Genomic DNA, 23,992 nt, shown 5'->3' with positions numbered 1-23,992 from the left:
ATTTTTTCAGGCAAATCATTATTAAGATGATAAATAACTCTGTGTGCGACCCGTTCACATTACAATACACGATTTGTACAATGCTGGTACATTAATTAAGCCAATAGAATTGTGAAATTTCACTGGAAATGCTACCAACTTAACCCCGCTACAGCAACATGCAAATATGGGTGTGACAGGTCTTTCTGTATCAACAAATTAGGGCCCACTCAGTAACACCCAACATTCAATGAAATAACATCAAGTATTTGTGCACATAGAGTCGTGAACATACATCTAAGGAAACATAAAAACAAAACTTACATCTTCCCTGGGTAGTTTGTTTTCATTGTCTCCTTCAATTCTCACCCTAACGACTCCAGATTTGTCCACAATTTCTTGAATCACTTTTCCGTTCTTTCCAATCACTTTACCTGTAGCAAAATAAATATGCACTCTTAAAATCAGTGGCTAAAATTACCAAATGTTTTTGGAAGGCAGTGAAAGGAAAAACATGACTAACTATTCAGTGTCTTTATGCACTTTAGGTGACTGCGTTCATTATTTAAGATGACACTTGCTTCAAATGAAGTGGCACAATCAAACAAAGTACAGATACAGCAACTAAAACTTATGGGTCACTCGAAAAAGATGTACAAAAGTGACGAGTTAAAGTTTGAGGGGGGCTGTCCACACAATGAAGAGTTCTGGTGCCGTACAATCTCACTATCCTAAACTCAGAAAGCAATAGGTTTCTATCAATTATGCACTTTCTATAGTAAGGTATCCTGCCTGGGGGCTCCAGGAAGGGCAGCATACATTTCGGAGATTACCTGTAGGCAGATGTGTTAGAGGTTTCAGCAGTAAAAGACTGCTTCCCAGGATGCTGAAGATCACTTGATCAGCAATGAGGAAGAAAAATACAACTGGACAGACCTTCTCAGTCTCTGCTTGTGAGACCAGTACAACCCATTGCCATAGGCTTTTGAATTTCAATGATAGCAGAATACAAGTTGAGCATATGGAAGTGAGAAGGGAGAGGAAAGGGAATACTAAAGCTAAAAACCTGGGTGACGACTGACACATCAAAGGGTAAATCAGACAAGGGCACAATGCCACACAGGTGCGTTTCGTTTGGCTACTACACTACTCGGAACCCAAAACGGATGCCCTGGTGGGTCAGGCACCTCTAAATAAGTTTCCATATATATTTGTTAGCTATTTTTCATTATATATTTTGGGTTACCACAGGGTAGCAGGGTTTATTTCAGCTTGCTACTCTGTTATACGGTTTATGAATAACAGACACAATCCCACGCCAGTGAAGGAAACGTTGCGAACCTTTAATCCTGGGTCTCATCATGGGTATTCTTCTTGACTTCAGGAGCATCTGCCCTCATGGGGCAGAAACAGAACAGGAAATGTTATTTACTTCGGTCCCCTTACTTCAAGAACTTCAAAAAGGAATTGTCTGACTGACTCCGTGGTTGTTACTTTGCATCCAGTTTACAGCTTACGTTAAACTCTACATTTAACATTTTTGTTTTTTCCTCTTTTAATATATGCTAAAGACCGTTTTTTTTAAAGCTATAGAAATTTGCCTCTTATTAGCATGTTTATACGTATGCATTTTCAATATTAAATATGCACTTTAAAAATTGCTTTTAGGATCCTGCACGTGCAGAGATCAGAGGGAATCCTGCAATATAGATTGCCTGCTGTAACAAAAAAGAAAAAACCTACACAATTGCAGAAGGGACATTATAGTTAAGATACAAAACCTAAAAAGCAGCACAATTTACAAGAAGTAAAGTAATACCAATTCCCACGCATTGAATTGCTTATAACCCACACAGTTTGTGGATGGTTGCGGACACCGGAGCACACTTTTACGGTAAGCAACGTGTTCTCTGTGAAGCTCCAGATTTTACGACAAATTTCTGTTTTGCACACACCTACTCAAAGAGGTTAACTGGCATGGTCGAAAAGATGAAGTCCACTGTAATGCAAGTGCAAGATCTGGGCATGGCCAAGCACGGTATTCCAATTCTGAGGCCCCCAACCCCTCCCTTTATCATGCAGGGACCGGCCTATGCCCTTGTACATTTTCCAATTACATATTGTGCACACGTCACTTCTAAACATGAAGTACCACTACTGAGAAATTCATTTTTTTTACAAATCTAGACCTTTTATACATACCTACAAGGTTTCGAGGGACCTGAATGAAATCCTCCACAAATTCCAAATAGCTTCTAGCTTTTTTTACTGCTTCTGCACTCTAGATCAGAAAAAGAAAGGTGCTACATTAATTAAGTCTACTAAATTTGTGTAAAAAAAAATAAAAAAGAAAGAAATGTAAGTGATCTAGGCCTCATGCGGGATCTTTAGAACTACTTACATCTGCTGTTACATTGCTGCAATGCATTACGTAGTGTTTGGAACGTTTGTATATACTAACTTCTGAACTAGATCTATCTCAATCACTAACTGCTGCTTCTATGTGACATGTACGGACATATTTCATTCTTGCTTTCTTTTGAAACATTAACATAAGACGTTTAGAAAGACTATAACAGCAAAGTTAAGAGTTGTAAGGATGAGACACTGAAATGCATACACACACAAAAGAGAAGCTGGGGTAGGCTATAGGAATGTAAGAAAACCTGATGGCAGTGATGATGCCTTTATATACAAATACCTCAGAAGAGACTTCAACAGTACAGGAGATTGAGCTCCTGCTTCACGACATCAAGAAGAGTCAAGTATGATTATTTATGATACTCAGAGCTCTTCTTGCTGTCCATAAACAATATGTACTTGAAGTTCGCAAACCCACACAGGACATCCCAAAAGTTGGAAACTTTGAGGTAGTGGTTTTGTTAAATACAGATGTCTCAATAGTATGGAAAACTGCAGACTTGCTTAAACGCGCATCTGATGGCTGCAGAGGCTCAATACGAAATGATGTGAAGTAAAGTGTAAAAACATAAAGAACGATCATGAAATTTGAGAGGAAAGATCAGACTAACTTCCCTGTAAATATCCTTGTGTGAGGAACCACTTTTTGTTTGGGTCATATTATGACTTTGAAATGTTGCTATCTGGCAACTGGGACATTTTCATGGCAAAATGACAATAAAATGTGACAAAATTAAATCATTTTTTTCACGTAAATATAGAATGAGCAGTTGTTTAGATCAGAGGTCTGGGACTCAATCAAATCAGCTCGTAATCTGACAGTATTTGAAAGGAAAATTGGAAATACCTTGTTACTACTTCAAAAGGGCTTTCCTCAAGTAGTCCATTTGAGGCATCAAACATGAGTACCTATCTAACAAGTGTAACACTGAGTTACATCATGAAGACTGGAAAGTCCACAATTAGTACCTGGAGTACAAATTATTGGGTGAACATATGAAAATGAATACACAAATAAAACACACTGCAGAGGCCTCGAGATGCTTGAAATCTCTTGTGATTTTCAGTGCTAAATGGCAGGAATTGCATTAATGTAATTGCCCTACATATTATGCCTACTGAAAGAGGGACGAAGAAAAGAAGTGAAAATATAGATTATCGACCCTCAGTAGTGATGGAGAACAAAGGCACACGGAGTAAAGAAGGGGACAGACATCTATTGGGTCGATTTCATCCCTCAAGCATACCCAAGTTGTGCAATGAATTTACAGAAAGAAGGGCCACTTGCATTGGTTAGGGCAAAAGTTCGCAGCTTGCACTCAAACTAACAGAAATAAATCTAGAACAATGTAGCTGCTGTCCAGGAAACAGATCAGTGCTGAAAATGCAGGTTATATTTTACTCCTGTGTCCAGCTTGCAAAGCTCGAGGACCAACAAAGCTTTTGTTATGTTTTACATTTTTCTTAACACAATGATCTTTTGTATCAAACACATTAATAAAAAAATATTTTCAAACATAAACGTAGTGGACTGAATGCACCAAACATTGCCAGACGTCTGCTTCTACACACACGCACTCACGCACACAAGCCTTGCTTATTAACAGTGAACTTTATTAGATCAATAACTGGTAAAATTAGCTTTGACAAGGGTCAGTGTGAGCTGTGACTTGGGTATGGTAACAATGAGGCGCTGAAGCTCAACAAAAGAGTCGCCACACCAATAAAATTAGTGTTTCAAAATACAGTGCAGATGTGTATATTCGCCTGCAGTGGGTGCTATAAAAGACATATTTATCAAATTATGTAGGTATTCTCAAAGCTGAAGGGGGGTTTCAAGTTAGATCCCAAACAATATAGTATCCAAGATGATAAGAATGGAAAATGTATCAAAAACAGTTTCCATAAAAATCGACAACCTACCTCACCATAGATGCGAAATGTACCAGTATCCTCATCCAGTTCGATTGCAGTCACTCCAGGAACCTTTCTAGCCTGCTGAATAGTGATACCATGTGTCCCTATTGCCAGGCCCATTAGATCTTCTCGAACTGTAAACTCCTCGTGAAATGCTGCTGCAAGTTGTTTGGTGCACTGAAGGAAGAACAGTGGACTATCAAATATAATCATAAAACTGAAGGCATATTAAACTTCAACATTACGGTATACTGTCTTTTATTTAAAGGAGCAACAGTTAATGGAGCCTCAACGAGCATGACCACCTGCACAAAAATAATGTTAAAATTAGAATGGAACAGGGATAACTTAAAACACAGAGAATGGGGGTACATTAGTTCAATAGGTTTTAGCATTTAGGGCGCCCGCAACATATTATACTACAAAAGAAAGTCTGTGGCTAGACGAGAAAATGCCTGTTTAACAGACTTGGTCTTCCTCATTTGGGGACCTCCAGAATTGGTATTGTTTACCTCTGGTTGGTTTGTGTCGCCCAGTGGAATCTATAGTTTTTCCTGCAGGTACCCTGGACTCTCATCGAATGCCTTTATGTGTCAGGCAAGTGCCAGTGCAGTTTCTTTAGGAACAGGGATTAGTCTCTTACTTTCGGGCATTTGACACTATGATGCAGCAAGTAAGAAGGCTTGCAGAGGTGCGATTCTGATTTGGTTCTAAAACAGTATTACTAATCTCTAAATGGAAAGTTGCCAGTGCTTCCACAATATACCTACATATAGTTTTGTGGAGGAATCAAATGATTTACTTTCTTTAATAGGTGCAGATATTACGAGGCTGATTTCGTCAGTTGAGTGATATGTTCATTGAAACTCAGGTTTCTGGCGATAGCGAATATCAAGGGTTTGGCCAACAATGTCACTAACTAAAATTCCCAAGGAGGCCCAAAAACTTCAAGTCATATTTAAACAAGCAGGTGAAGGTATCCATCCATCCAATCGATTACCACATGCATCCTTCCACACTGATTAGATCTGATAGGTTGTACACTCTGAGGTACAACTGTGTATCATCAGCATATTCGTATATTAGCATGTTCTGGCCTTGTACCATTTCTGTAAGTGTCACCAAGCATAAAAAGTGAAGGGAGAGGGATGATCCTTGGGGCACACTAGAGTTTAGGGAGTGCTTTGACGACCTGAAGAGTCGAGCATTCACTAGGCGCAGCTCTGCATTAGGGTACAAATCAATCAGCTGCCAATGAATCACAATCTTATTAGCACTGACCGAGGAATGCAAGAGCTGTAGATGAAAATATTCCAGATATAGACTGCTAGAGGGGTTCCTCTACCAACAACATAACAATCAGGTTATGCTGCATTCATAACTCAAAGCCTCCCATGTATAAATGACAAAGTTAGCTTTTTTTTATCATTGCGGCGATTACTCACTTTCTCAACATCTGAAATGTTTGCATATATTTAAAACAAAGCGTAAACTAAGGAGGAAATGGAAAACATACCTCTAAATGCTTGGTCGCTTCCTCATTTCTTGACATAAGCATGATTTTTGTGCGAATACTCCGTAAGTGCATATCACTTAATATGTTCACTCTCTTCACTGTTGCTTCACTGCCAGACTATGAAATGCAAATATATTATGACCAAAAATGTTTAGAAAACATTCTACTGTATTAAACAACGAACTACACCAGCATTAACGTGTTACACTCATACTCCCATAGTTGTAGGAGCTACAAAAGCAAACCAGATTGTGTTGGCCTAAAGCAATATATGTCAGAAGCAGTTACATCGACTACAAATGACAAAGCACTTTACTCACTGGACCATATTATTGAAATACATTTCAGTGCCATTTCTGACATGCAACTAAATATGTTTTCAGCCTGTACAAAGTAATAAGGAAAGATGCTTGCTTGGAATCTGCTCTCCACTAGGGCAATCGTCAGTGAATTCCTCAGCACGGACTATAGTTATAGGCAGGATCTCCAAACACTTCAAGAAGGAAAAACAAACAAATACTTTCGCCTCTACAAGAACAAGTAACTTGTCTCCTGCAATGGGTGGCTATTCTATCTAATCGTAGATTCCTCACCTATATAACATCCCGAGATGTCAGACTGGATCCAGACGATTTGAAGTGCATTGCTTCTGTGCATCAGATGGTGGCACCATGAAGCTTTGCATTCACATCGTGCACATAAGTGTTATATCTGGATGTCAACATCAGGTTTTTTTCGAACTTGGCACCCAACTTAAATCAGACCCAGTCACTATCATTGTTCAATTTCCATAGGTGAAGTGCAGATTCAAGTGCAGGTCCCTGCCCTGCTGTTGCGACAGATCTTACTGAAGTGATTGCCTGATCAGAGGATAGATGCTTATGCCAAGAAGTTCCAGTTTTCACACTCTCCCTTCCCAGTCTAGAGCCACTAGGATAACTTGGCCCAGTCGTTTCTGATATTCAGAGCTCGAGGAAGGAGAGACAGCGCCAGAAACGCACACGTTTCTGAAGTTCAAAACTGGAGGCTGAAGCGACAACAGTAGTAAGGCACACAGGAGTCCGGTGCTCCAGTTTATCTGGAAGGACTTTCAAAGAGAGCCTTCAAGGAAAATCCAGGGCGCAAACTTTTTGAACCTGTGCATTGTCAGCAGAGACAAAGATCCAGCCTGGGCTCTCATTGTTAGAAGATTCCCTGTCCCACCTCTGGGTGGGTTTGTCTGCCCTGAAGTTTAAAGATCCTGGCATGTGGTTTATGACCATGAAAATGCCAGGATACTCCAACAAACTCAGGCTCCAAACTGCCTCCTGGCATAGCAACCAGAACTTCACCCCATCTGTTGCTGTACCACATGGTGGTGGTGGTGTGTGTAAAAATCTGAACTAGCCTTCCTTTGACGGATGGCAGGGAGGATTTTAGCGCCAGGCAAAGGACCAGCAGCTCCACCAGAGAACAGTGTCATCTGGGCTCCATCTCTTGCAGATAACCTCCACATTCCAGTATATTCGAGTAGCAATAAATCAACACCACCATTTGCCCCCAGAAGGTTGAACTGCTGGCAAGCAGCCACCACTGAAGATCTTTTGCAGTCGCATCAGAAACCCTGATGGAATCTGCTCAATTCCTCTGGTACTAGACTCACTGAGACCTGATGGTTCCACTACACAGCCAACATATGCCAATTGGCATAGTCAACAAGCAGGATGCCGGAGGCCAAAAGGCACAGAAGCCTCAGAGTAGCTCTCACCAATAGGCAGGGCTGAGGCTGGAACATCAGGATCATAGTACAAATATATAAATGTTATGAAGGGAAGGCCTGAAATGGCAGTATCCAGAATGGCTCTGATCAAAGGGAGCCTCTGCGAAGGTTTGAGGTGTCGCTTTGGCACACTGATAGTGAACTTCAATTATGTCAGGTGGTTCATAGCCAACTGGAGGTGATATATGACTGTGGTGAGGCTGCCTTCAACTGCCAGTTGTTGAGAGAGGGGGAGTGGAAAACTGTAATCCTCAACATCCAAAGGTGTGCAGTGACTACCACTCTCACTTTTGTAGACACCCAAGGAGCATTGGTGAGGTACAGAGGGAGCACAGCACAACCTGAAAATGCTCCTGGCATACCTTGAACTGCAGGTCACCATCTGTGGGACAGAAGGACGGGCATATGAAAACAGAAAGCAGGTGGTCTGCAGGTCGAAATGCACCATGCAGTCACCAGGATTCAAGGTAGACAGACCTCTGCCAACAAGAGCTTCTTCAATTTGTACTTCTATAAGAAGGTATTCAGAGGGCTGAAATGGGACTCTGTTGTTCTTCTGTGTGAGGAAATAGTGGGAATGACAGCCAGTCCAATATATCCCAGGCTGGAACCATCTCTATGGCTCTTTTTGACCGGAAGAACCTTCACTTCTTGGTGCAAAATGGAAAGGTACTCCTCTAAAAGATCCTTTGAGGTCCGAATGACCCACAAGTCGAACGTTATCTTTTATCACCCATTGAGGAAATGCCTGATCCTGCCTCCCACCGTGTGGTTGTGTGCCACAAAGAGTAAACTAAAGAAGTTTTGAGGCTCCTGTTGCATGGGCGAACAGTGAGAAGTGCTCTGCCCTCTGGTGGCTGGAGGGTTGTCTGAATGATTCTCTCCCCTCTAAACGGTGAAAGAAGTGGAGTGCCTGATTTGGGGGCGGTAGCATGTCAATCCTCTGGAGTAGCCTCACAACAGGTGAAACTACGGAGGATACTGTTTTGCTGTGGCAAAACAGTCTACAGAATGTGCTGTGGCCCTTTTGTTTGTTTTTAAGAGTTCCAAAGCTAAATAGTCAAGCTCCATTGGCAGCATGCCCATTAGGCAACCCCGTGGATCTCATTAAGGCATACCACTAAAACAACACACAATTGCCAACTGCTCTGGCCAAGACATTGGTAGTGCCCAGCCCAGAATAGATAATACACTTTACGTCATCCTGATCATTTTGGATGGCTTGAGCCAGGTGGCTCGAAACTCCTTGGGGGCTGCCTGCAAGATCTTGCTCACCATACCCCATAAAACAAGACATTGACTGATTGCAGGGCTAGACTGGCAAAAGCAAACATCTGCTTTCAGAATGCCTTGATGTGTTTCAACTCTGTCTGGTAAGGCCAAGGAATGAACTGGGTTCACCCTTCTGGTGGAAGCCTCAACCACTCTTTCAGGTGTAGGGTGCCGCAGCAAGAAGCTAGGGTTGTCTGGAGGAGGCCGGTGGCAAGTGGCAACCTGCCTGCTCACTGGCGGATAGGAACAAGGCTTAAACCAGGCGTCCATTAGGGTACGAGTTAAGATCTCATTAGATGGAAGTAAGAGTTCAGATGTAATTTCTCCAGGCTGCAAAAAGTGTTCGTTTTGACTTTCCTAGTAGTTGTAAAGCCACTAACACTGCTGACATCTCATTGCGGCAGCGAAGGAGGCCCTCATTTTCCACTGATGGACAAGGAAGAGATAACACCCCACTCTCCGGGCTGCAAAACGTTAGTTTTCTCTTTCCTAGTTGGTAGTTTTAAAACCACTACCATTGATGACATCTCATTACTACAGCGAAGGAGGCACTCATTTTCCATGGAAAAGGAAGAGATAACACCCCACTGTCCAGGCGAGCGTCCAACTCACTGGCCACCTGTAAGTCCAAATTGAAATCATAATCATCTAAATGCAGAGGGAAATAATCCTTCTTACCTCCGCCGTCGTTCCGAAAATCTAGCGGACTCAGAGTCAGGGCCTGAAACGAAAAGCAGGTTAGTGCACATCATGCAAAAAAACTGAATGAGAGGTGCTCCGGATTCCTTCCGAAAGGTGTGGAAAAAGAGGAACTGACATCAGACTGCAGGGTTGGCACCTATGTCTGTTCCATGGAGTCCTGTCCAGAGGCGGAATTCAATCGCATCTGAGACTGATGGTGACATTGATCGGAGTTCAGGAGCTATTACAAGAGACTCCAGATCACACAATGCACCTTGAAAGATACCCAGGGTGAGGAATCTGCAACTAGAAGTATTCTTCAGAAAAGGGAACATCACTTCAGAATACGGCTACAGGGCGTTGTGCCTTCAGTGATATGATTCAGATCTTGTTTCGTGTATAAAATATAAAGCTCTTCTCTTTCAGAGGGAATGAGGTTACTGCAGGAATTGATTGATGGTTCCTTACTTCAGACTATAAACAGAGTCAGGTGTAGGTGACCTAAACAGTGGATGTTGTCTTAGTGGTCGGTATTATTTAAGAAGTCAAGGCATGAAAGACTTTGACCTCGTAGCTGTTTTGACTGTGTCCATCATTTGATTTCACCATCCAGGAACTACTGGCATTAGTGCTCTTGTCTGTGCTTCGTCAAAAATGAATCGCAAGTAGAACAAAATATCTGGCTTGAGGTTCCTCAAGCTATGAGGCTCAATCGCCTTGCTACCCACACCAAAACCTCTTTAAATGGTCAGAATAGCAATCATGGGTGACATCCTCAACAAACGTCAAATAGAGATAGGGGTGAATGTGACCTCCAGTAACCCCTTGGCACACCATTGACTCCATACAAAGGTGTCTCAGGATATCCCTATGGCATGTAAATACAAGACTGCTTCTCAAAGTCTACCGGAAACAGCAGGAATAACAATATTTCTCCAGTGTGCATGCTTTCAGGGTCGCTCGTGCAGAGTTTAAAATAGCAGCTCCACTAAGCTTTGTAGTGAGCGGAAAACCACTAGCAGACTTTAAAGAATTTCTGGAATGTTCTTTACTCACACAGGTAAATTCCCTTTGACAATGCAATTTGGTCCTGGACATTTCCTTGGCAGACAGGGCACTCTTTAACAGTGCGATTTTTAACAAGCCACAAAATGCATGAAGCACACAAGCCCCTTTGGAACTTTTCCTTCGTAAAGAGAGGGGCCTCTCACAAAGAATAAACACAGCAGTGTTTGAGTGCACTTAAAAATATATATGTTCGCTCTCAAAATAAACTGAAGAAAGGGTAGGTTATTTGTAAGCGCTGTTTTCAGTTGGCGCTATCCTCATTAAACTGAGAAATATTAAAGCATTCCCTGCCCAAGCATGATAAGAACATTTCCAAAGGAGACAAAGGACATTACTGTGAAGACTGGCCATGTTGTGGCAGCATTTTCTTTCTCATTAAGAAAATACAAAACAATGCCTTTAAATACATGCTATAAAGCCAAACTACGTTTAAAATTACAAGCAGAAGCATTACTGCTCAAAACTTTTTCCTGCTACAGAAACTGTTCCCAGAGACATACCACCTCACAATGAAAATTAGTTGTCACTTCAGGCAAGCTAATGACCTCCACAGTCTATGTAAAAAAGAAATAATGCATTTGAGTGATTATCTCAAGAAGATTCCCCTAGTAGCCAACACAAAGGTATAAGTATTCAGTGCTAATGAATATCAAAGAAGATCCCATTATGAAACATGACCTTCAAAACAGTGTGAATGCTTGCCTTGACGCAGCCATCAGATTGCTATTTTGCGACCAAGGCGGCAACATTTTGTACCTACACACCATGCAAAAACAGCATATGTTGGCAGGGAAACAAGAGGACAAAATGGAGAATTCAAGAGCAAGCATGCTTCTGAAACCATTTCAGTTTTACATTTGCCTTGGAGACACAAAAACATCTAGCCTAAACAGAAGTAAACTTCAGAATGTTAATGGCAGGGAAGACAGATTAAGCAAATAGAGTGAATTATTAGAACCTAGAATAAAAACAAATCCTTTTGCACCTTCCAGATCCGACTAAAAAGTATCCACTGTACATTAATGCATTCCTTACCAGTATAACTAACTGATTCGACTCCGCATGGAAATAAATTCGGCATGCTCCCACAGCTTTTTTGAAGTCTTTGTGTGCACTTTCATTTGAGCATCTGGAAAAAATATACAGTTGCAATGCAAGCATAACTATCATAAGTTTCATAAATTAATTTTAAGATTGACAACATTATGGTAAAAAAACAAGTTCACTGAACATTTTTATTTGGAAATACTTAAACTGATAAATTGGCAAATTAGAGAAAAATAAAAAGGGTGAATACATGTAGTAAAGTTGGTTTTAATGGAGTTTCCCATCAGACTAAATACAATATTGTTTGTTAGTAAGAAAGGCTTACCAATAAGAAGCAGTGTTTTCTTATTTTACTCCACGGGATGAACACCTAATATTAAATACGTGTTTACAGATAAAAACAGTACCGAGTGTAAAACACTGTCAGTCGTGGGAAGTGTGTTTGTACGATTACACAAGGCATTTCCCTCAATGCTGAATTTGCCATAAGTACTGAAACAAGCACAAGGAGAGCACAGAGCTTCTCCTTCAGTAAATTTAGGGGTGAAATACACAGTTATTAAAGAAGTGTGTCAAAGCAGAATTGTAGCCACTCCGATGGAAGATGGAGTCTACTGGGAGAACTTGGATCACCAAATTTTAGGGTCTGCTGACACTGTCCAAGCTCTAAACAATTTCAGCCTTGACTTAGATTACATCATGTCTCCGATGCCCGAGACACTGTGAAAAATTAGCTAATGGAACCACAGAAACATGCTATAAATAATGCTGATCCTCTTCTCTGTGCGGGAAATTGCAGACGACTTGCTATAACTTGTTTGTTGGTAGGTGAAAATATGAATAGGAACAATAACTTAAGAGCTACACCAACAATGGACCACTGCCTGATTCCAGTAGGAGCAAGTACTGATTCTTTCGTTTTAGTAGCCAACCTCAGGCTAAAACCAGGAAAAGCTGTTTACCCTGCCATGGCACCAAGCAGTAAGACTTATAACCCGTTTTGTTTTTTAATATTGGGTGGCACAGACTGGGCAAAATGACAGAGTACATACAAGGGGGTTTCGCTGTGGAAACTTCTCAAGTGTTTTGGTTAGGATTTCAGAGGACTGAGACGGAAGGTGGATGGGAAATCAAGAATCTGCGATTGGAACAAAGAACCCTTTCACAACCAAAGTAAAACATAGTGTAAATACTTTTCTAGTGGAATCTATTCAATCTGCATATTATTTACCCCAGACTGGATGGAGTGCTCACATACAACCAGAATAAGTTTGGAACCATTAATTTTCTAAACAATTCTTGAACCCTAACTTCTGAATCTGACCGTGTTTCACAAAAGTATACGGAGAGACAACTAAGCTGTTGCACTAGTGATCTTCTGCAAGAAATCAGTAATCACTACTCTGCCTTTCCTGTAATGTTTAAGCTATTACATGAGTCAGCTGCCTATCAGTACTCAGTCAGGCATGTCACTAGCCACTGGCACTTGTCAGACTGAGAAAGCAATAGCTGGGAACACATTTCATATCTACTCTATGGATCTTCCATTTCTTAAATACATGTAGAAAACACCCAAAACATTAACAGGCTAGTTGATGCTACTCCATCAACAGATTAGGAAGGCAAGTCTTCCAACTTCTTAATCCCCAAAATCACCTTGTGTATGCACACCAGATGGAAGAGTTGAAAACTCACACTCATGCCTAAAGATACTGGCAACAGATTTAAGTGTAAAATACTTGACACCCCTGTTAATGAAAGACTAAAAAGGTGCTTATGTCAACATAAAATGGAGGCCCACTGAGATGTAAGTGGAGAGCATGTTCACCAATACTGAGATACCATGACATGTCAAAATGATAGGGATCATCTGGTTTCATTAAAAAAAGTTAAAAACACCACAAAGTAAACTCTAACAGGCTACATCTATAAAGCTTCCTTTACAATTTGCAAATAAATATTCTGAGTGAATCCAACATTGTTTGACACCGCCATTTGCAAACCCTGACCCACCTACACTTAAACAGAAACCTGGCATCCATCATTGCATTACTCATATCATCATTGATGCCATATCCAACGAAACTCAGTCTACGACATTGATTCTTAACCTGTGGGCTGCAGACACACATATTCTCATGGGGTCTGTGAACTAGAATGCCTAAAACTATCCCAAGCTTTCTGGGGAAACTATGCCCAACTTCAGTAGTAATATTTAATCAAAATTAGGCTGTCCACATCAGTGAGAAAGCTCATGTTTACATATCTCAGATTTTACTTAACTTGCTTCCATAAGAGTATTTTTTTTTATCAGCACATCATTTTCCTGATTTTTTTCACATTGCGTATTAATCTTGTACAGTGCCTTCTGTGGCTTTGGTCACTCATTGGTATCTCTGCAAGTTCAGGTTGTAGTTCGGGGTTTGGAAGTGAGGCAGAAAGCAATGCAAGGTTCTCAGACTCCATCAGCGGGTCACTAAGGTCTTCAGACTACCCCAACATCTAAACTTTGGCTTATCTGCCAAGTGCACAGAGTGCTGATGGCATGTGTCAACTGTAAATGTGATAATAATATGAGAAGGTGTTTGAAGGGGATACAAAGCTGCTGAAATACTAACAGAGCAAGTGTTTAGAAATTAATGGTTGCATTCTGTTCTGTGTGTGTAGAGGGGGTGGTGGGAAGGTGTTGGGGGTGGGGACGACGACTTGAAGCAAGTGAGATGCCAGGAAGTAAGTGCAGAAGGAGAAGAGAGTGCAGAATAGGAAAGCGATTATGTGTGAAATATGAAAATAGAGGATTTCAGAGTAAGGAGGGGAGAAAAAGGTTTGGGTGGTCCCTGGATTTCTGTAGTGATTTTGTAGGAGGGTCTTCAGAAGTCAAAAGATTAAGAACCACTGATCTAGGAGCCAAAAGTGAAATTAAACGTTTTTCAAGTCTGGGTGCAAAAGATTCCAATGCTGCACAAAAAAAAAAAAAAAAAAAAAGGTCTAAAAAGCCTTATTAACCTACCCGTCCCGACCTCCAGCAGAAAATTCAAAATATTTAGGCAACTGAATGTCTTGTCACAATCCTATGGCAAGCATGAGTCACATATCTGAGATTGTAACTCCACAGAAAAGAAGACATGAACGCATGAAACGTTTTCAATATTAAAACTCTCAAAATTATATAATTACATTCTCATATTACTGTAAGCGGCCTCCCTCGCCAAAGCGATAGAGAAATAAGTAAAGTTTGCAACTATTTTTTTTTCCCTAAGGACCTCTGTCGATCTGCTCCACATACCAAAAAAGGCAGTGGAATTTTTTTTAAAGACACTTTGGGCATCTTGTGGATAGTCTGGTGACATAATATGGGTGTCTCATAACTGAACGCCCATAGACAATATCCCCAAAAGAAGAGAAAATCCAACCACAAAATAAGTAAACAGGCAAACAGTAACTGAAAGATATCTAGATCTCGAATTTCAAGAATAAGAGACTACCCAAGAAGTTCGGCATGATCACCAGCAAGTAAAAGTAACCAATGAATATCTGAGTATTACTGTGCAATCGATCACTATTAAAAAATCCTTTTTCCGCTTAACTGTCCTAACGTTCTTCATCACTGCAAATCTAATCCGAATGCCTTTGAGAACTCATCCATGCTCCCCTGGCCCTCCATAGGTTTTGAACATTCATCAATTCTCAAATCATAATCTGGAACAATTTTACAGCAGGACTGGGGACTCGGTGAGGCAATGATCACACCAGAGGAAGATGTTTGTTTATTGGCAGGTTCTACAAAAGTACTGCACGGTTTTACTGACGTATGAGCTGAATAAAAGATACATTGACAATATACTTAATGTGAATTCTAATCAAAGGTGCAAGGGAGGAAAATGTTAGTCTTTGAGGGTTGAGGTGACTTTAGATCTTTGATAATCCAGAAAGTTGTGCCCTTCACAAGCAATGCTTATGATCAAGGTTGTGTGTCGAATGCCACATATTCCTTCCAAGTGACTAGACATTCTTGAAACTAATGGTTACCATACTGAACTGGAGTTCTGCCTTTGTGGAAAAGAAAGGCAGCCTTTGTTTTATTTGTAGAGACTATAAAAAAGCACATTAAAATCATGTTTGAATTTTGACATATTTTCCCGTCTCAACATATGAATCAGAGGATCAACAGCAGAGTAGCCTGTCCAATTGGATCTCTTTTTCTTGATTGCTTGTTCTACCACTCACGTATTTATGGCCCTCTCCGTCTGATTCTTCTAAAAGTACATTCTGAAAAGTTCTCCACACTGTACTTGAGTTTACAGGCGACATAAACGGACCATTGCACTCTTCATACTTATTGTGTTTGCCAAGGATTCAGTATGCAGCTTTACTTAAACACTTATTAATAAAACTAATAATGTACAGTATTTAACTTACGCTTCTCTTAAATCTTCAGGGACATCCACCGTACATTTAAAAAAAGAGTTCTGTGATACAGGCTTATTTTGATTGACAGGCCGAAGTCGTTCAAACGTAACTATTTCATTGTAAGTTGCATCACAAGCAGCATACTCAATGACGTAGAACTAAGAATAAAAGAAATGAAAATTCTAAGTCTCAGTCAAAAGATTGTGCTTTTCCAAGGCATGTAGTGCGGTCTTTCTAATGTCAAAAACCAAACACAAAATCTCAAACCAAACGGAAAGAAGAAGGCCCTAAAGCGATTGCAGTGGAAAGAAAAATACTAAATAATTCCACTTTTAATTTTAAATTGGGGTAGGTCAACTAATTGGCCTCTGTCAAATTAAACCTAATTAAGCCATTTCGTGCACAAAAACATCTTAAGGACAACCCATGAGATTAGACTGTAAGAATCATGTTATAGGGTATATACTACAAGACCTTACATGAAATGCATTTTTATGCACAATTAATTTTACTAAAATAATTTACTGTAGTAGACTTTTTTTTCAATTAAATAAGTTATAAATCATAATAAACTTAAAAAATGTTAGAAAACTGACATACCTCGCCTTTCATCATTCGAACTTTGGCCAGCCACCATCCACATGGCTCCTGGTCATTTGCTCTGGAGTATACCTTTATAAACAAACACATGCACATTAGCCTTGCTTACAATTATAAAAGGTGGGCTGTCTGTACCCTACAGAGACCTTTCATGTAGACTACACGCCATAATGGAACGTCATAAAAAAACTGTTGCTACCAAACAATTGCACTACACTGGACATTATTGTTGGGAAAGGGGCATAATATCGCACAGTTCAAACAGCAGGCTTCAAAAACCTGACTACTTCAAATGGTTGGGGTAGAGCGGAGAGGAAAAGGTTTGTGCGGAAGTCTTGCATCTCCCACCTTTTGTGCCTTCATCCAAAACCACTCATCTAGCCAGAGGAACATGATGGGGAAGCAGACTATAGCACTGTGTTCTGCCTTTAAAGGACAAATTCATTATATAACTGACAAGCTCCAGGACCCAGCCTATACGTGTAGTATTCATAAATGTAGAAGGGACCTAAGTAAGTGACATATCGAAGTTATTTTGAAGCCAGAGAGACCAGCAGACAGATGCGCCTCTTACAAGACAATTTCGGTGGTCAACACTGAGGTTACATTATGGGCTAAGATGCTGGCAACTTACCTATTCACGATGATTAGAAACCTGATCAACCCCGACCACAGGGTCTGCCACACTGGTCTACACGCCACAACATTAATTGGTTATTCAACACAATAGCCCTGGCAGACCAACAGAGAACCAGTGGAACTTTTACTAATTTATTTTGAGAATGTTTAGGATAACCTCATGGGGGACTACTTGTTCTCATTTCTTACCAACACGGAATTTGGCAGAAATTTCATCTCAACCATACACCTACTGTACAATGGGCTGGTGGCACGGGTGAAGACACGTGGCGTCCTGTAAGACCCCTTACCTATCAAGAGACCAACCTGCAAATGATGCCTGCTGTTGCGCATACTGTTCGTCCTAGCCATCAAACCTAATGTGAATGGTCATATAGGCTACTTTGTCCACAGGGTTCTGCTAGCTGTCAACATCGAATGATATTTAGATGACAATGACCTCCTGATATATTTAAGTAATCCCCTAGTACGAGAACCAGGTTATGCATTTTCTAGATTCATTTTGTACATATGTTGGGCTGAAGGCAAACTGGACTAAATCTAGACTCTTCCACTGCTGTTCCACAGCAGCACACACGACAGGGGTGACTAGTGCTAGCATACAAGTAGATTCATTTCATGAGCTACCTGGTCATTCAAGTGGCTTACAAAGAGACAGTGATCCAACTGGAAAATACACAACCCCTGAATGACTATCTTTCAAGACATCCCCTCCCACCGGTCTACTCTACAACTGTCGCTATGGGGAAAGTCGTCCTAATTAAGTTGATAATCTGGCACCAAATATACACATTCCACAAAACGAACCATATTAGCCTCCATTTTGGGGCATGCAAAATGAATGTCATTTGTTTTGACATAATTAGGGGAGATTATCAAAAATAATGTGAATTCCCTGAAATGCTAAACCGGAATTAGGACTATGTATAAGAAGAAAATGCGAATGGACACACGGATGCTTCTCACATTAAAAATATAACGCTAAGAACACAAGGGCTGATAGCAGCTGCTTCCGTCGTGGTCATTTGCGTTGTTCCAGGTCTTACATTTTACAATGGGGCATAATTTCAGGAATTTTACATAGAAACTGTAATGAGAAATTCGCTAATGCAAGAGCAATTTCACCCCGGTCCTCTCAGAAATCTTACATCTCTGATGAGACCATTTTTAGTCAGGGTGGCCATCAGAGTTGCTATGACAATATGCTGTAAATCCTCTTTTTTAATGGGCCTAAAAGTATGGCTGACCCTTCCTCCTGCACATAACCGGCAAATTGATGACAAATTAATGATTGGCTATATGGCTCCACATCAGACCTAACATACAACAGACCTACAGATCATACTCCCTAATGCATTATATAGTCAGGGGCAAACTAACCCTACCAGATTTCCACCCCCCAACTTCAGTACTGCATGATACAAGGAAGGCTTCCCTTAGGCTGGCCTAATAAACTCATAAGTGAAACCCTACTCAGGGTGAAAACTGTTTTGCACAGGTTTCAACTCTGTAGGGTTTTAAACATGGAACAATTGGGTATTTTATTCTTGGAAACATCGCCATCTTGAATCAAGTAAAGACCTTTGTGACAATACTCCAGGAATTCAGATTCAAATTTTTTACGTGCAGTTCCGGCACTTTAACACACCATTCCTAACTGGAATTGAGGCTGGTCCCATCTGTAGTCAGCAGGAAGCTAAAATAAACATGACTCAACTGGGATATATAGGACTCTTTTTATTAATACCTCAGACACATTCAACAAGCTGAAGGAAGCACGAGAGAAGGATTTGAGCCCCACAGAAGGTGAGGCATGGACATTTGTGGAGACAGTTTCCAGGGAAATTACGATATCTCTTAATACAATTAACACACCTATGTAAGGGGGCGATTTAATTCCTCAACGACTATGACGAGCAAAGCAAAGTCACTACGTGTCTCAGGTGACAAACAAACAGAGAGGCTGCAGTTATCCAACTCTTGTGGGAAGGAACGGTGGACACGACCCAAGCACTTATAGGGCCCCCAATCAACTTAAATGCCAAAACAGCACCTCTAAATATCTTGGAAGATGAGAAAGTCCTACTAAGATTAAGAATGGTCCAGAGAAAAGACATGCCGTCCAAAACATGAGGATTTCTACAGTCTCTAGCATCACAAAAGAGAAAGCTGGGCTAAACATATATTGTCTTAGGGATCCTCATATATGAAGACCAAGGTTTCACCCCAAAACTCTGGAAATTTTGAAAAAATGGGCAGAAAACTGTAACGGAAGAGAAAAGGACACAGCAGAAGTATGAACCCAATGGCCAAGTGCCCATTTGTGAGGTTCATCCTAATGTTGTATTCCTTAACAAGAGAAAACAGGCACGAAATATTCAAAACATATAGCAATGTGAATGCTTTAAGAGTGAAGCCTGTTACAGTGCTGATTGCTGTTTATTGTTGATGTGTTGTTTCTCTTTTTTTAAATAGTGTTGATCTCTTTTTTCACTTTTGTTATAGTTTAATGTAACTAAACAATAAATCTTACTTACGTATGGTGGCAGTGTATACAAAATGCCAGTAAAGAATAGTATTCTAAAAAACGGTATGCAGAGGAAGCTGTAGAGAAGGAAAACAGAAGAAAGAGGGGCAGCTATAGAGGAGAAAAATATGATGATAGTAAGAAATGATGGTTGAAAAATGAGAGGAAAGAGGAAGGGATACAGATGAGACAAAATGGGAAGTTACTCGCAATGGAGCAAGATTAGAGTGGGGAGAAGTAAAGAGGCAGGGAATCAAACACATGATTAAATGAAATTGAGAGGAGGAATGCGAGGTTTATAATGACAGTTTCAAAAGAGGTTCAACAACACAAACCATATGCAAATAAATGGGGCAGTTGCAGAAAGTAGCAGGCAGAGGTGGGGATGCTGACAGCTCAGGGAAGCTTTGTAAGAAATAAAAATAAATAAAAAAGGAAAAAAGATGGCAAGCCATGCTGAGAGTACGATAAAGGGTAGCAGGAAGTTTCACTGCTGCATCCTTTGTATGAATAACATGCAAAATCTGTGAAGTTAAAGCCTGAGGTTGCTGTTGTTCTTACTGCTGAGGAACAAAGCTTATTGATTCGCTGCTGTTTAGTGATCTTTAATTTCAATTTGACGGAGACCACCTACGGTTAACTGACAAAGTAATCAGTTTCGTCCACACAATTCTCCAATGAAGACTATTACAGATAGGAGCGATTCATGCAGTTCCCTTTAAGACCCACTGAGCAGTATTGTCTGCTGCCACCTTGCAACCATTTCATTTGTCTTTTGAGACAGCACAAGTAAAGTAAGACATCCTAATAAATAAAGTGTGGCCATAGCTTGAAAGACAGTGGAGAACAGTAAGGGAGAGTAGCGATCTAGCATATTCTTAAGTTAGATGATACAGTAATTGACATCAGAGATGCCCTCCTTGGAGACCGGGTCCAACCAAATTGAAACTTGAGTCTATCAAAGGTAAAGAATTCTTCTGATTAATGATGTGGAAGATAACTACAGTGTCCCCTAGCTAATGGGGAATACCACCACTTTGTGAATGCAAATTACCCAGTTTAAAGATCTCAGGCAGGTAGTCTTCTAAATGGATATTCTTTAGCTGCTTTTCAGATAACATCTGCCATTGAGCCTACTTTAGGACTTAGGTTGGTCAAAAGAAGTGGGTTTTTGCTGTTCAGAATTGTACTTGATACTCACCTCTACTTCCTCTCCTTCAATAATTTCTTTTTTTATATCAGGAGGCGGCGGTAATCTGACTTCATTAAATGGAACCTGTCGTTCTGGTTGCCAGCTGTAAAATTAATTGTGATATCAGAAACCAATATATCATCATTACAAACAAAGCATACTGCATAAAAAAGTATACCTACTTGTTTTCAAAAACTACTGTAAGTGAATCCTCATGTACGTCTTTGATGAATCCCTGAAATATGAATGACAGCCTGCTTAGTCGGACGTTTTAGACCACTATTAACAGAGCTTGCAGGGCAAATGATTAACGGAGTTAACAGTTAAACAAGTTATGAAAGGTCATTATCATCATACTTTATTCAACTTCAGGAATACAATAATCATAAAAGAGCATTAAAACACAGCCATGTAAACTTAAAAATATAAAACAGATACACAAAATAAATAAGATTAAAAGATAAATTAATCGTACTGTAGTATAAACAAGGCAATCTGGTCTAGAATACCTAAATCGCAAGCCGGCTGTTAAAAACCATAGAACAGCAGATATTACATATTAATTCGGAAGTATCTGAAGGTATATACAAGCGCTAGAGGGACTTGAGAAAAAGTCAGGCTCTTCAGTAATGGCACCAAAAAACAAATTTCTGGGCAGACTTAAATAATGACAGAACATAAAGAACATGGTGTCCTGCAGAGACCTACTGTCGCAGCCACAGGGCAACACAGAGCCACGACTGACTCAACCCTTGGGTGAAGCCAACAAATGGTGCAACAGATTAAATTTGAAGCTAGTCAGAATGAATTTATTCCTCCTGTTGGGGACGAGGGCTAGGAAGGGCTCCATCCACTCCACAGTTTTCAGTAACATATATACTCATATTGAGGGTTTAGTAAGCCCTATCTGCTTGCGAACTAACATAGCATGCTCTAAAAACAGTGATTTCAGCCTTTTCAATTACGAGAGTGACATTTGTGGATCAGTAAATGTGTCTGCTCTCCCTATCATAGCAGATACCTTATTTACATAGGAAAACAAGGGAATTCTGACCGCATAATCAAGGGACACGCAATCCTGAAGAATCTCTTTGTTGAATTTAAGACCCTGATCTAAATCCAGCATAGGAGGGGACTAAGGGCAGCTAAGTTCGCTAAGCATTGAGTCCCTAGTTCCTCATGCACCACAAAAGCTGGTGTACTATGCGGAACCTACACCAATCTTCTAAAAATAGATTTTCAGCATTCTGAAGATTGTCGATCCTCATAAAGCTCCAGACCTTACTGCCATATAGAACCTATGTCACATGCATTTGGCCTGATAGATTGTACGTAGATTGCGCGACAACCATTAACACAGCCTAGGTGCAAAACCTGTCACTTCTCACATGGCCCTGAGTAACGAGGACTATCTACCTACAATCAGCAGTTTCCAGCTATTGGACCCATAAAATAGAGAAAAGGTAGCACTTTGGTCAGGATATATTGGTCCACCTTAAAGGTCAGTCAGTCAGTCAGTCAAAATAACTTTATTCGGCGTTTAGCCATAAAAGTATACATACATACATAAAAGTCATCATAAAATTCAGTACTTATGGCATTCATAAAAAGCAAATCTATTAAGTCTAAGCTTACCGCCCAAGCTTACTAAAACGGTATAAGATAATAAATACTTATAAAAGCGTATATAATGATAAGACAATATAGTAATGAGACAATGCCTAGTTTCTCTTAATAATTAGTCACATTACCAGTTCATATCGGTTTCAAATGGTGATAGCGGATTTAATAAAACTAAGAATAGAAATACAGATTTGTTTGAATGAGAGGCTTTGGATGCCAGTCAAACCTTCTTTGTAGGAAGAAGTGTGCAAGTTACGCAAAATGGGTAATAAAAAGGATTTCCTGGGAACTGAGTAAAGTTTACAGAATAAAATAAAGTGGCAAGTACTTCGTTTCGAAAAGTTATCACAAGGGCATGGCGGTAGTGTTTTTTCCCACAAACATTTTATCGGGAACGCCACTCTAAAATGGATCAGATTAAATCTAAAAAGTACGAGTAAGGAGTATAAAGAAGGGGTCGGGAACCAAACAAAATAAGGTTCTAGCAAGTCTGATGATAGAATTTGTATGTATGAATTAAAAGAGCTCAATTTCTCTGCCACTTGGTATCTAAGATTCATAACATGATCTTTATGTCGAAGTTTAACAATTTCTTTCGCATTAGCTGGCAGGAGCTCTGGTTTAAAATACATATACTCCAAATCCAAGTTTCGGAAGCCATTGTGAACAAAATTTAGCCATGGAATTTTGTTACAGTTTGTTAGTGAAATACAATCTTTTACACAATCGTGTGTTAAAGTAGCCGCCGGATTTGACCATACTTTTATCCATAGCAAAAGTGGGGCAATATCTATCAAATCTGTAATGTAGCGGATTCCCAGTTCCTCATGGCACAAAATGTTCGCTATGTTCTTAGGTACCATAAGTAACCGATGAAGGAATTTATTCTCTGCAAGCTGTAAAATGCTTGGACTGGTATATCCCCAAAGGCCACCCCCATAAATCGCTGCCGAAACACATTTAGAGTTGTAGAGCGTGAGGATCTGGTGGACCGGTCTATGCCCTAATCTGCGGGCGAAGCGAAAGATTGCCTCAACATTTCTTGCCAGTTGTTGAAACTTAAAATTCAAATGGAATTTCCAAGACAGAGTGGAACTTAGATACAGACCTAGATAGCAAAAGTCTTTTACCTTTGTCAAAGTATTCCCCCCCATTCTAAAACATCTGGTACGAGTGTTTTTAGGACCGCAGGTCATAACGTGTGATTTTTTAAAATTGACTTTCAAATCAAGCTCTCGTGTGTGTGTTAAAAAAAGATCCAGGAGAGTCTGTAGACCATTGGCCGTGCGGGCAATTAAAACAGCATCATCGGCATATAATAAAATTGGCAATTGTCTAAAA

The 23,992-nt window shown here is 40.2% G+C and overlaps 1 protein-coding gene across 4 annotated transcripts in view; it reads right to left on the bottom strand.

Annotated features, from left to right (window-relative positions):
• FXR1 (FMR1 autosomal homolog 1) overlaps positions 1–23,992 on the bottom strand; it is a 274,198-nt gene that overhangs the window by 172,536 nt on the left and 77,670 nt on the right. For all 4 annotated transcript variants that reach the window (XM_069213094.1, XM_069213095.1, XM_069213097.1 and 1 more), the window contains exons 2-10: positions 21,211–21,263; positions 21,038–21,131; positions 16,671–16,742; positions 16,080–16,228; positions 11,649–11,742; positions 5,834–5,950; positions 4,324–4,494; positions 2,182–2,260; positions 304–413 (exon numbers count right to left, since the gene is read on the bottom strand). In XM_069213094.1, the coding sequence (XP_069069195.1) occupies positions 304–413; positions 2,182–2,260; positions 4,324–4,494; positions 5,834–5,950; positions 11,649–11,742; positions 16,080–16,228; positions 16,671–16,742; positions 21,038–21,131; positions 21,211–21,263 (939 nt within the window). The remainder of the gene's footprint in view (positions 1–303; positions 414–2,181; positions 2,261–4,323; positions 4,495–5,833; positions 5,951–11,648; positions 11,743–16,079; positions 16,229–16,670; positions 16,743–21,037; positions 21,132–21,210; positions 21,264–23,992) is intronic.

Source organism: Pleurodeles waltl, chromosome 11, assembly GCF_031143425.1.
Source record: "Pleurodeles waltl isolate 20211129_DDA chromosome 11, aPleWal1.hap1.20221129, whole genome shotgun sequence".
NCBI lineage: Eukaryota > Metazoa > Chordata > Amphibia > Caudata > Salamandridae > Pleurodeles > Pleurodeles waltl.
Note: the sequence above shows the minus strand (reverse complement) of the source record. Positions and strands in the feature narration are given on the sequence as shown.